The following is a 13,588-nucleotide window of genomic DNA, read 5'->3' as shown; positions in this document are numbered from 1 at the left end:
TACAGCCATAAAATGCTCGAGAGACAATCTGTCTCTTCATATTTTGGCACAGCATCTTTAGAGGAATACTGGGAACAGAAGGGAAACATAGGTTACATCTTTCAATAAGGATGTGTGCCATTTAAATCTGAACTAAGCATGCCTTTTAAATTCCAAACCAATTCCTGAATTTGTATTGAATTTGAATTAAAGCAGCAAACATGATGTAGGATTATTTTTCAAAATTTAATTTAAGGAAACAGAATTAAAATATAAAGAAATTCAAAGAAATTCATATAACGGCTGTAAGTGTAGTTTTTAATAAAACATTTCATTTTTCAGTATACACTCACTGAGCACTTTATAAGGAACACTATGGTTTATCCTAATAAAGTGCCCGACATGGTCTTCTACTGTTGTAGCCCATCCGCCTCAACGTTCGACGTGTTTCACTACACTACAATTGTACAGAGTGGTAATCTGAGTTACCGTAGCCTTTCTGTCAGCTCGAACAATCTGGCCATTCTCCATTAACCTCTCACATCAACAAGGTGTTTCCGTCCGCAGAACTGCCGCTCCCTAAATATTTTTTGTTTTTGGCACCATTCTGAGTAAACTGAGACTGTTGTGCTTAAAAATCCCAGGAGATCAGCAGTTACACAAATACTCAAACCAGCCCATCTGGAACCAAAAATCATGCAATGGTCAAAATCACTGAGATCACATTTTTCCCCATTCTGATGGTTGATGTGAACATTAACTGAAGTTTCTGACCCGTATCTGCACAGTTTTATGCATTGCACTGCTGCCACATGATTGGCTGATTAGTCATACACTCAGCACCTCACATTTCTCCTTCACAATGATGTGATACAGGCCATAATTCATGTATTCTACATAAATCATATATTAGAAATAAGCATAACCCTATAATGTACTTAAAATAATTAAATGAATGTCAGTAAATCTAAATTTAAAATGTAATGCATTACACTACTTTTTTAACTTTAAAAATAATTATATTTACTTTGTAACTGGATTACACCCAACACTGTTCTTAATAAAGTGCAGTGTATATCACCCATAAACAATAAATATGTTATAATACACACAACATATGGGGTATTTCGAGAAGCATTAGATGATATTAATAATTCATTTTTGAAATGCCACATATAGAATTTTTTATTAAATAGACATTTTAATTAAATGTATATAAGTGTTTAGGTTTATCTCACTATCTTTAAATAATTAATTAGTAAGACTTTACAACATTAGTTAATGTATTAGGTATCATGAACCGAAAAACACTTTTTTTTCCAGAATTTATTAACCTTGGGTATTGTTCATTTTCAAATATACTATTATCAGCTGTATAGTTAGTTCATAATGCATTAACTGATGTTAACATGTACAACTTTTAATGCTAAAAATGTATAATAAATGCTGTAAAGGTATTGTTCTTTGATGGTTCATGTTAAATATCATAAGGTGTTATGGACTATTGTGGAAGAACACACTGCTGTAATTTATCTCAAACTCTTCAAAATGCAGCCAACTACTGATTTATAAAATCAAAAAGTTCGAAATTTGATTTCAATTTGATTTTGTATATATTTATTTTTATATTACCCAGCTCTGCTTTCAATGCAGGAACGCTGGTCAGCTGATTTAGTTGATCTGTATATTAAGCACTCATTAATGGCATATTCATGCACACATCTCTCACCGGTCGTGCACACAGGTGCAGCTCACTGGAAGCTCGACAGATGGGTTGCTGCCCCCGGTGGAGCAGGAGAGACATGATGACATATGACTGGTGCATTCGCCCTGCTGCCATGACAACGGGCTGCCGCCAAAGCCCTGCATCTCCATCATGTCCCCGTGGTCTGCAAGGGCGTGGGAGTGGAAGAGACAGATAAAGAGAGAGCGAGAGAAAGAGATAGGAAATAGAGATGAATAAGCAATATTTAACCTTCTCTAGTAAACTGCATTTGAGGAAACATATTTCCTTTGTGAAAATATGCTTTAGATACAGTATATTAACAATAGTATTATTCAGATCATTGAAAATGGTGAATATCTTTCCTCTCAGAACTATTATAAAATAAGAAACTGTCGTATGGAGGAACACTACCACATGTGATTTAGGTTCAAATCTCAGACTCCACAATAAATGTCTGGTGGAACCTAATAGAATGGGCATAAAAGATAATTTACATAGACAATGTGATTTGAATGCTACAGGCCTCAGCTCAACCATGAGATAATTAAGGAAGAGTAAAATGCATTGACATATATATGGAGCGTTTTTATTTTTAATACAGTACGGTCCAAAAGTCTGAGACCTCTAGTGAAAATGCATCTATTTTGCATTGTTCTAATTTAATACATTTTACAAATTACAAAGTGCGTAAAAAGTTGAAATAATTAACATTAATTGAAATATTTCTTAGACAAGTCCCCCTTTTGCTTCAATGACAGCATGCACTTGTGCAAAACCTGATGATCCATGTTATCCCAGCATGATTTGAGAAGTACAGTACTTGTGTACTTCATGTCAATAAACGATTTCCTTATTACTTTGGAGTCAACATGGTTACTGTCATACATTTGTTTACATTTGATTAGTGACCTAGAAATAGTGCAAGTGTACATATTTCTCATCATTTTACATCAAGGCTTCTCAGTTACAGTTTTTTTTTTTTTTTTTAAATCCTACAAACTTTCTGTGTATTTCTAGGTTTAAATTAGATTTTAAATCCCAGATTTTCAATGTGGACTCAGACTTTTCACCCCACTGCATATTTATTGTTTTGGATGGTATTTAACTATAGCCTATTTTTCTTTTCAGACTTTTCTTCCTTTTTAAAAATAAAAAATGGCATTCAGATCTTGTTAACCAGATGTCCCTAAATACACATAATTTAATAAAAGCAAACCTGAAGTTAGGATATCAAAAACATGCATCTATGAATGAACAGAAGGAAAAGGTGTAAAACGATGCGGGGATGCCATGCCAGGAGACCTGCCAATCAATCGATCGATCAATCAATCATTCACAGAGTGTCACAAATCAAGCCAGGCACTGGTAGAGCTTGGAGTGGAATATAGAACGACAGACAGTAACCATTCCTACCATGCTGGATGCATCCGATTAAACCATGACAAAAATAAAGAAATAAATAAAGAAGAAAAATGCATACTGTGTTTAGTTTATAAAATGTGAAGATAATGAACTCACTGAGCCAAAAGTGTCGATAGTAAACTGACATGAGTAAATGCTCTTCACCTTAATTCTTCAGGTTGGAGCTGGTGACCTGCTATACATCATAACTTCCCTTGTTGTAACCATAAAATAACAGTGGACGGAGAGCAGGTATTGAATATTTGTCCCTAAAAGTCTTGCATGGGCTATGGGACTTTGGTAAGTCTATGATCAAATGGGCGACGCGTTCACAGAACGATTCATGTGTCTACTACACCAGAACCCCACAGGACCTAACTGATATAATGAAAGGTGACTGCAGTTAGTGAAGAATTACAGTGAACAGCATTGCAGAAAATCGGCACAACACAAGAGGAACATCAAAAACAAAAATAACAAACCAAATAGGAAAAGAGAGAATTGATAAGGAGAGGAGACACAGTTCTGACAGGTAAGCAGTGGAGCACATTTGCCACAAAGAAAAATAAAGAAAATAAAACACACATGTGCAAATTTGACATGCAAAAGCCCCTCGAGCATTCTGCAGCGAAACCAAAAGAAAGTGATGGAACCCCAAAACAACCAACAGGTTCTCTAAGGACTTACTCATGTCAACCAAATAGTGCAAAAGATAAAGAGAGCAAATAATTGGAAGAATTGTTGCCTGACCACCAATATCTGGCCCAACAGTGCAGAGTCCCTTAATCATAAACCAGTGGATTCAAACTGGTTTTGCTTCAGGACCCATCATGCTTCAGCCAAACAGTACCAAAATTGTGTAGCATACAAAAGTACACAAAATGTCCTTACAATCAACACTTTGAACTTTTGAAATGTATTCATTTTGCACATTGTGGTCGACAAAGACATTTTTTATCCTCATCGCAAGCTAATATTATATTTTATGTAATACTGGGTCGTATTTTCTTGGACCTTGCCTAGATTTGTTAATGGGTTTTAAAGATAAGGGCATGTCATGTAATCTGTTCATTTTGGCATTTACCTAACTTGGCTAACTTCTACCTAGTGACAGATTAATTTGCTCCAAAATACTGTAGAGTTTGATTGGTATCGTTTATGGGATATGGGTATAATTTTCTCCTCCTTTTCAAAAGTAGATAAGCATGATTATATGGTTATTTGCCTTTTAATATTTGAATTTACTATTGTTTTTGGTCTGCAACCCATTTTTGGGTCGCAACCCACCGGCTAAGAATCACTGTCCTAAACCATCTCTATTAGATCAGTCAGATGGTGTTTTTGTGTAATGTGCGAGAACAACAAAGGCAGTGCAGTGGTGCGACAATGTGGCAGGGCAGTGAAAGCTTTCCCGACTGTGAAAAAGGCTAGCGTAGGTAACCCCCAGTAACGGAGGCGTGGAGAGAACATAGTGACGACATTTGTGGGAAGTGACTCGGGGGGAGAGATGTACACTGAACTGACCTTATACACACATACAGACTTATGTAAATGTCAGTTGCAATTACACAAATAAGGTTAAGCATGTAAGCAAGATTGGATTTATTTCTCTCTTACATTTAAAGAACTAGATTTTTACATTTTATGCAAGAGTCGTGCTTGCTGCAATGAGCAGTTGCCAGGGCAAAACTATGAGGTTGCTGAGGTGTTCTGCTTGTTTGTTAAGGCATTGTTATGTGGTTGCTAGAGTGTTCTGAGTGGTTGCTAGGTGCTAGGTGCTAGGCCCAAGTCAAAATATCCTATCCAAAATCTCAATATTTTTGTAGTCTCTAGATATGGCTCAGGGGCCGGTTGCGCCAGATAAAACAACATGGCGCTGACCACAGCAGAGTTTGTCTTTGGGAGAAACACAAACAAAATTGTATCTGGTAAGAAACCTAATTAAGTTTTTACATTGAAACCTGTTTGAATTAAAATATTAGAGTTTCTAGTTTCATCCGATATTCCATTTTTAAAATTTGAGTGATTTATCACGAAATGCCACGCTGCTAAACACAATGTCCACTAATGTGTACTTTAGCACATTTTTCCCTAGAAATCCCATATTTACTGTGCATTATCACACTGAGAATCAATGAATGCATCCAAAAGCTGAAAAATGTTGATTTCAGAGGCTTTATATGGAGTTTGGATGAAAATAAGGTGCATTTCGAACTGTTCTGAGACCAGTGCAGACAGACAGCACACTGGAGGTTAAGTCATTCCTTAGACAGGGAGGAAGGGAGCATCATATAGCTCTCTATGCAAGTAAGTGCATTCAGTCAAAAGTTCAGTTTCAGGCTGTAGATGATGTTTTGACCACTCAACATGTTTGGCAGACATGGGACAATGGTAATCAGTACATAGATTCAGAATTTATAATGTAGAATTTTATTTTAACATGGTTGGCAGTGATTGGATGATGCTGGACATTAATTTGAATCAGAATTAATTATGCTAATTTCTGATGTAGTCTATAACGTCACAAATATGAATAACCAAAACCCCTGGAAACATAATAAGCAATCTGATAAAAAAAAAAGTTTCTACAGCTTGGTATTATTTAACATTTCACAACTTAGTCACGTTGTCCACAGATGTTGCCATACATTTTTAGGAAAACTCTTTGCTCTAAAAAGAATTTTTGCATGTTTATTAGGTGCTACTAGTTAAAAATCAAAAAGGCAAATGGAAAATGCACACCGCAGTCACGCTCTGGTCTCAGTGGGTTATATAATTTTTCCTACACAATGACTTGTCCCTCCTTTTCTTTAAAAAAAAGTTACTGTATAGATTTCTGGAATGTTTAAAGACAGAAATGTGAAGCTTATACATTTTCTAAAAGCATTTACATTAATTCTTCATTTAAAAAAACCTTGTTTTCACAGTAGTTTTAGGGTTTACAGCATTATGTCACCATGGCAGCAAAGTTGAAAATCTAAATATGAATCTCTTAGACAAACTGCATGATTTGAGGTTTCATTCCTGTCTGTTGGGTTAGTTGTTCAAATCCCTAACCCAAAGTATGAGCAATAGTAATAATGAGGCTTGCCTTTGCAAGCACCAGTGATAAAGCTGGTATAGGTGCCTTATAACATACAAACAACATATATCTTGGACCTCACTTGACCTAGCTTTTGTTCTATCTGCAAATGATTACACCATGGTTGCCATGGTTACATGCACACAGGTCAGGCCAACAAAAAGCAGCCCAACTTAAAGAGTTACTAGAACACCGTGATGCCTGATGTGCCAACTGTGGCTCAATGTTCCCTCACTGACCAACAACCGGCTGCACTGCTGGGCTGCTGCTGTGGGGATCAGGTAACAGTTGCAATGGAAAGAAAGAAGGATGGGGTGGGGGGGGTGTATGAACTGGGTCACTGGTGATAAAAACCTTTCATGACATTAGGGTCTGTGAGGTTCCGTGAGCAGATCATTGAGATCATTGCGTGAAGTCTATCTTCCTCCTCCTCATCATCGTCCAGAGAGGGCGCACGACTGCCCGTGGTGTGGTGGTAGTTTATTGTGACTGCTTGGGTGATAAAAGAACACAGTTTAGCACCCGCCTCTGTAGCAAAAGGCATGCTCAAATCACACATGCACACACACACACACACACACATTGATATAAAAAGGCACTGTAAACCCAGTTCAAAACGGTGAAAATCCAAAGCTAACACTCACGTCCCTCCCAGCAGCCTGCACAGCGGCTGTTATGTTTCACATAAACAGTGAAACGTGAGAACACAACACACTAACAACAATGAGATGAAGAGACAGCGGTTGATGCATTCGAATTAAAGGGGGGGGGTTATGTCCCTTTCTGTTTCAATGAATTAAAACCAAAGAAAAAAAAGCTTCATTTTTTTAGACTTATTGACCCAAAATAAAGGAATTTTTTGAACTTAGTAATTCAAACTTATTTTGGCCTCTTTCCTTCTTTTGACTGCTGTAATCCACCACTCTCTTTTTTTTTCTTCTTTTGAAAAGCTATGAGAGCATAATAGTGGATTTTTTCTTTTACTTTTGTAGCAAATGGGTAAACAACAATTGTATTTTCTGCGGTCTCCCTGCTATCATTTACTTCCGCATTCCAAACCCGGATATGTGATATGGGACCATAATCACACTAGGACATATTGCAATTTTATTTAGATTGTGCATTGAAACATTTTCATCCCAAATATGTCAAATTCCAAAACATTCCCCATTTTATAACTAATGCCATTTTTATGACTGGATTCTGTGATTCTGTCCGTGTTCTCCGCATTGCAGAAATCATAGGGCCCTACATGCTACCGCGGTATAAGCGGACTCCGATCCTTGAATTATTAACATTTTTTTACATACCGAGGTGTTAAGGCCACATCACCACAAAATCAGCGGTCCGACCGTTCTCATTGTCTAAAGTTTACAACTCAAATGTTTTTGTAGTTAAAACACTCATGTTGTAATGAAAAAGAAAAGAAATTTTGAATTCGCACTATATCAATACTTAAACTATTTTGTCAGAGCAAAGCAGAGATGATAGAGGATGAGCAGAGAATGTATGTGACAGGGCTTTGTTTGTGACTAAACTGTTAATGTTGTTTCACAATGCACAGCCGTCAACAGTGACAAAGTGATGCATATTTGTGTATTTGACACCTATCCCAATCTTTACCATGTTTTTGTACATGTAACAAAAACCTTTTTAGCAAAACAGTCAAAGGTTGTTTTTTTTTACCTAAAATATTTTCCAGAACAAATAATTATTATTATTTTTTTCAGGTTTTCCAGGATGCATGGGAACCCTGGTTGGTGGAGTGTTAAATGAGTAAATGAATGTGTGATGGATAGACGTCTGGATGGATACTCACTTGAGTCGTGACAGTGTCCCGGATAAACAATGCGAAACACATAGTCTGCAGCGATCTGCTCCTCTCCATCCCCGCCGTCCTGATCAACTAAACGGGCAGTGTTGTTCCTCTTACGAAGTTTAGGGAAGACTTTGCCCTGACACACACACACACACACACACACACACACGATCGTATTCAAACAGAAGGCATTATTCAAATAACATTTTGCAATTAATTAGAAACACTTAATTGAACATAGCCATATGTCAACACGCAAAAAGCTAGAATTCAGACAAGCAGACTGGAATAAAGCTTAGAGGAAGTTAGAGGAAAATGCTCTTCTTTTATATATCAACTTAATAAGAAAGATCATTTTATTTATTCCTTCAAAATACAAGGATGTCAAATGCTAAAAACTATTAAAGATTCCGATGCAGGTTATTTATAGTAACTGCTGATTAAATTGGAGTAAGATGGCACTAAACAACACTCACCTTACCCCTCTGTGACCAGAGAGGGGGATCCAGCTGACCCCGAGGCAGTAGACCTGTCTCCAAACAGGACAGGAAAGCCAAAAGGTGGCCCCCAGGGGGGAAGTGGAGAGGAGGCCGCTGGATCCCATCCTGACTTACTAACACCAGAGTGCCACCACAATCCGCTGAGAGAAATTCACATAAATAAAAATTTCTTTAAAAACATAATATATAATTTTCATTAAATGAATAGTAAACAAACAATGCAAATGTTTATTTAAAATGATAGTTCCAACATTCATATTATGTAAATTAAATCATAAATCTTCCTGATCCTATTTTTTTATTTTATTTAAGACACGGGCATTACGGGCATTTTTATTTACATTTTAGTTATTTCATTTTATAATTTACATTATGTAAAATTATTACAAACTTAATAGTAAAATCTTACATTTATTACAAACATGTGGAAACACCGATCAATTAACCTCTTGGTCTCAGTTTACTACTACAGGCAGTGATGACAGTGATTAAAGAGAAAATCCTTTTCCACGTTATTATACTTACGGCGCTGGTGACAATGAAGGCAGACGATCTGTCTTAAAGGCACAGTCAATGCGTAGTCCCAATAAATACTAGAGTGAGAGAGAGGGAGAGAGAAAGTGGGAGAAAGACAGTAAAGTGTTATTTGGCAACAGTGTGTATTATTGCAAAGCAATATGTTTAAAGGATTAAATCAGATAAATTAAAGGGATAGTTCACCCAAAAATGAAAATTCTCTCATTTTCTCACCCTAATGCCATCCTAGATGTGTATGACTTTCTTTCTTCTGCTGAACACAAATGAAGATTTTTAGAAAAATATCTGTAGATCCATACAATGCAAGTGAATGGTGGCCAGAACTTTGAAGCTCCAAAAAACATATAAAGGAAGCATAAAAGTAATCCATAAAACTCCAGTGGTTTAATCCATGTCTTCAGAAGTGATATGATAGGTGTGAGTAAGAAAAACATCAATACTGAATTCCTTTTCCACTCTAAATCTCCAGTTTGACCAGCCCTACTATGCACGTTTACGAAAGGTCTTCTTTTCTTTTTTGCCGATTCACGTTATTTGTACATATCGCCACCTACATGCAAATATGCAAATATGATTTATTTATTATTTTCCTTTGCTTTATCTCCTTTTTTTATTTCATGCATAGGAGGGCTGGTCATAGTGGAGATTTAGAGTTTTAAATTTAAATAACGATCTGTTTCTCACCCACACTTATATTGTTTCTAAAGACATTAATTAAACCACTGGAGTCATATGGATTAATTTTATGCTGCCTTTATGTGATTTTTAGAGCTTCAAATTTCTGGACACCATTCACTTGCATTGTATGGATCTACAGAGCTGAGATATTCTTCTAAAAATCTTTTAGAAAGTTGTACATATCTGGGATGCCGGGAGGGAAAGTAAATGAGAGAATTTAAATTGTACTATTCCTTTAAGCCATTGTTTTCATAGAGAGCAGCATTAAGATGTCTATCCGCATAATGCTCGATTTCCTAAAGTACTACTGTAGTTTTGTGTTGAGTCAGGTCTCTTCTATCATTCTATGTTAAAAATATACAGTATAAAAAAAAAACAAGGTTTTAGGCTAAAGATATATTTTAATGGTGGATGTCCCCCTCTATGCTTACACTACTGTAGTGTTCAGGTAAGATGGCCCAGTGAAAATACACAACAAATTATGAACAAATTAACAAAAGCTGTTTTAAATAATTTTTATTGAAGTTATTTTACCTTTGGTAACCTGTTCTGCTAAAATGGGCCCATAACCATAGTTTTGTTTTTTGTCTTTTAGCCTAATTTGCTAAACTTTTGCAATTCCTCTTATAGACACTATCAAAATATAATTTCTGTTACATTTAGATACAACCTTGTATAACCTTGTTGACCGATAGCAGGATACTCATGTTATGTTTTTCCTTTCCTTCCTCTGTTAAATGAACTGCCCTGTCCACCTTAGCAAACTTACACCCAGCAAATCAGTTGTAACATGTCAAGTAAAGTTTAAAATATTAGGCAACAGTTTACAGTTATTTAGAGTGATTGGGTATCTACAGTATTATCTTAAGATTTATGACACTCCAACCTTATCTGGTCCATTTTACATGATTACCCAATTTACTTGAATATCCCCTTTATGTGTACTACCTCTTCTCTAGGTCACAGTCGCCCAGAGTGCCATTGATTAGCTGATTGGGTGTCCACTTCAGCGTGAGTGTTTCCGCTGCCTGATGAAGGGACAGGTAACCACGCAGCACCTCCATGTCCTTCTTCTGCAAAGAGCAAAACCACAAATAATAAAACACAGCAGCCATTCCTCTTAAAGGCAGTCTAAAAAGCCTTTATTATAATAATCAGCAGACTTACATATTCTTCTCTGTGTCTTTCCTGTGTACGAGTTAAATAAATAGTTTAAGGGACAGTTCCCCCAAAAATAAAATTCTCTCATTATTTACTCTATCCCATGCCATCCCAGATGTGTATAACTTTCTTCTGCTGAACACAAACAAAGGTTTTTAGAAAAATATCTCAGCTCTATAGGTCCATACAGTGCAAGTGAATGGTGGCAAGAACTTTGAAGGTCCAAAAAGTACATAAAGGGCAGCATAAAAGTAATCCACGTGACTCCAGTGGTTAAATATATATCTTCAGAAGTGATATGATAGGTGTGGGTGATAAACAGATCAATATTTAAGTCATTTTTTAACTATAAATCTCTACTTTCACTTCCAAATTCCAAGTTTTTAGCGATTCACATTCTTCGTGCATATCGCCACCTACTGGGCAGGGAGGAAAATTTATTGTAAAAATGGAATTAAATATTGATCTGTTTCTCACCCACACTTATCATATCGCTGCTGAATAAATAGATTTAACCACTGGAGTCTTATGGATTACTTTTATGCTGCCAAAGTTTTGGTCACCATTCACTTGCATTGTTCGGACCTACAGAGCCTAAATATTCTTCTAAAAATCTTTGTTTGTTTTCAGCAGAAGAAAGAAAGTCTTACACATCTGAGATTACATGAGAGTGAGTAAATGATGAGAGAATTATGATTTTTGTGTGAGCTATTCCTTTAATAAAAAAATAAAAAAATTAAAAATCTGTCATTAGAAACATTTGTATTCCACAGAAAAAATAAGAGCATACGAGTTTTTAACGACATGATGGTGAGTAAATAATGACAGAATTTATTTTTGGGTGAACTTTTCCTTTAATATATCAGGAAGGGAGAGAGAAAAAATAAAAGAGAAGTGAAAGATCACAGAATGACAGAGAGAGTGAGTGATATAATCAAGCAAGTGATATAAATAAAATGTCTCTTACGATTTACCGGGATAATGATAGCTGCAAGATGCATCAGGTTTCACACTGAAATCCAATTAGACCTGAATCACTGGGATCCTACTGGCAAGGGCCATTTACACTATTGATTTCTACAAGTCCTTGCCAGACCCAGCACTCTGTGTGCCCAGTTACATCAGTCACCATTGCAAATCTTACAGACACGCACACACATGCACACAGGAAAACACACACAGACACCACATCCTTGACTCATAGTTGATGACAAATCTAATGTGGTGTAATGGCTAATCCAGTCTGCCTTTTCCAGTTCAAAAGACTGGCCAACTATCAGCCAGAAAGTCAGCATGGGCATCACTGATTGGCTGATTCATTGGAGAGTAGCAAATACCAGGGACTGTTTGGACAAGAAGGGATTTTCTCCACCTACACATACTGTAAACCATTGTGGCCCTTTTCCTGTAACCAGTCCCTATTGTGGAGCCCTTATTGATTAGATGTGACTCATTGATCTACAATCAATACATTTTGTTACGACCATCAAGAGAATTATTTCCTGCAAATCAAACCAGTTTTCCAATAAGTGCTTTTGCATGTGTGCGACAGCTTGTCTTTGTGTTTACCGTCTTACCGGTTGAACAAGTACGTTGTTCTTTCCATAGAGCAAGTGAACACGTGAATTTTGGTGCAGGGATTCAACATACTCTCTCGCCGAAGCTGCAAACTTGTCCTCAGACATGCTACCACTAGACTGCCTCTTTCGGATCTATAGAAAGTGAATGTGTGACCATGAATATGAAATATTTATGTAATATACAGATAGGTTAAGCATTAGAAACACCACAAGTCAAAAGTTTGAATGTGCTTGAGAAGGGCTGTCACGATTATGACATTTGGCTGATGATTAATTGTCAAACAAATAATTGCGATTTTGACGATTAATTGTCTGTTTTAAGGCTTTTGCTATCATGATGATTAATTGACCGTTATTGGGCTTTCACGATTATGATGATTAATTGTCAAACAAATAATTGCGATTTTGACGATTAATTGTCTGTTTTAAGGCTTTTGCTATCATGATGATTAATTGACCGTTATTGGGCTTTCACGATTATGATGATTAATTGTCATACAAATTGTCATGCTTTTGTCATATGTATGCTTCATTAACCTTAAGAAGTAATTTATTCATATTTAACTTTTAAATGATTTTTTTAAGGCTTTTAAAACTTATGAATGACATTAAAAATTATATTTTAAATCTAAAAATATTTTAAAATATCTGTCTTTCTTTTTGTTCAACTTTAGTCTTGGTCCATTTTGCATTTACACTGTTGTTGTTGGAACCCAGCCAACCTGAATACCTATTATTATATTATATTATAATATATTAGTAAAAATATTTCTATCCAAAAATCTTCACTTTCACACGTTACTTATTTTTTTTTGTGTTTAATTTTTTTTTCTCCCCTTTTTCTCCCTAAGTTGGGATGCCCAATTCCCAATGTGCTCTAAGTCCTCGTGGTCACGTAGTGACTCACCTCACTCCAGGTGGCGGAGGACGAATCTCAGTTTCCTCCGCGTCTGACACCGTCAATCCGCGCATCTTATCACGTGGCTTGTTGAGCGCGTTACCACGGAGACAGAACGCGTGTGAAGGCTTCACGCTATTCTCTGCATCATCCACGCACAACTCACCACGCACCCCACCGAGATCAAACCACATTATAGCGACCACGAGGAGGTTACCCCATCTGAC

The 13,588-nt window shown here is 36.4% G+C and overlaps 1 protein-coding gene across 4 annotated transcripts in view; it reads right to left on the bottom strand.

Annotated features, from left to right (window-relative positions):
• Positions 1-13,588, bottom strand: part of LOC127421860 (small G protein signaling modulator 2-like) — a 111,241-nt gene that overhangs the window by 12,907 nt on the left and 84,746 nt on the right. For 2 of the 4 annotated variants that reach the window (XM_051665036.1, XM_051665039.1), the window contains exons 7-14: positions 12,461-12,595; positions 10,671-10,795; positions 9,033-9,100; positions 8,484-8,647; positions 8,008-8,143; positions 6,543-6,680; positions 1,709-1,868; positions 4-68 (exon numbers count right to left, since the gene is read on the bottom strand). In XM_051665036.1, coding sequence (XP_051520996.1) covers positions 4-68; positions 1,709-1,868; positions 6,543-6,680; positions 8,008-8,143; positions 8,484-8,647; positions 9,033-9,100; positions 10,671-10,795; positions 12,461-12,595 — 991 coding nt within the window. The remainder of the gene's footprint in view (positions 1-3; positions 69-1,708; positions 1,869-6,542; positions 6,681-8,007; positions 8,144-8,483; positions 8,648-9,032; positions 9,101-10,670; positions 10,796-12,460; positions 12,596-13,588) is intronic. The other 2 variants (XM_051665038.1, XM_051665040.1) reach the window with 2 other exon arrangements.

This window comes from Myxocyprinus asiaticus, chromosome 31, assembly GCF_019703515.2.
Source record: "Myxocyprinus asiaticus isolate MX2 ecotype Aquarium Trade chromosome 31, UBuf_Myxa_2, whole genome shotgun sequence".
Classification (NCBI taxonomy): Eukaryota; Metazoa; Chordata; class Actinopteri; order Cypriniformes; family Catostomidae; genus Myxocyprinus; species Myxocyprinus asiaticus.
Note: the sequence above shows the minus strand (reverse complement) of the source record. Positions and strands in the feature narration are given on the sequence as shown.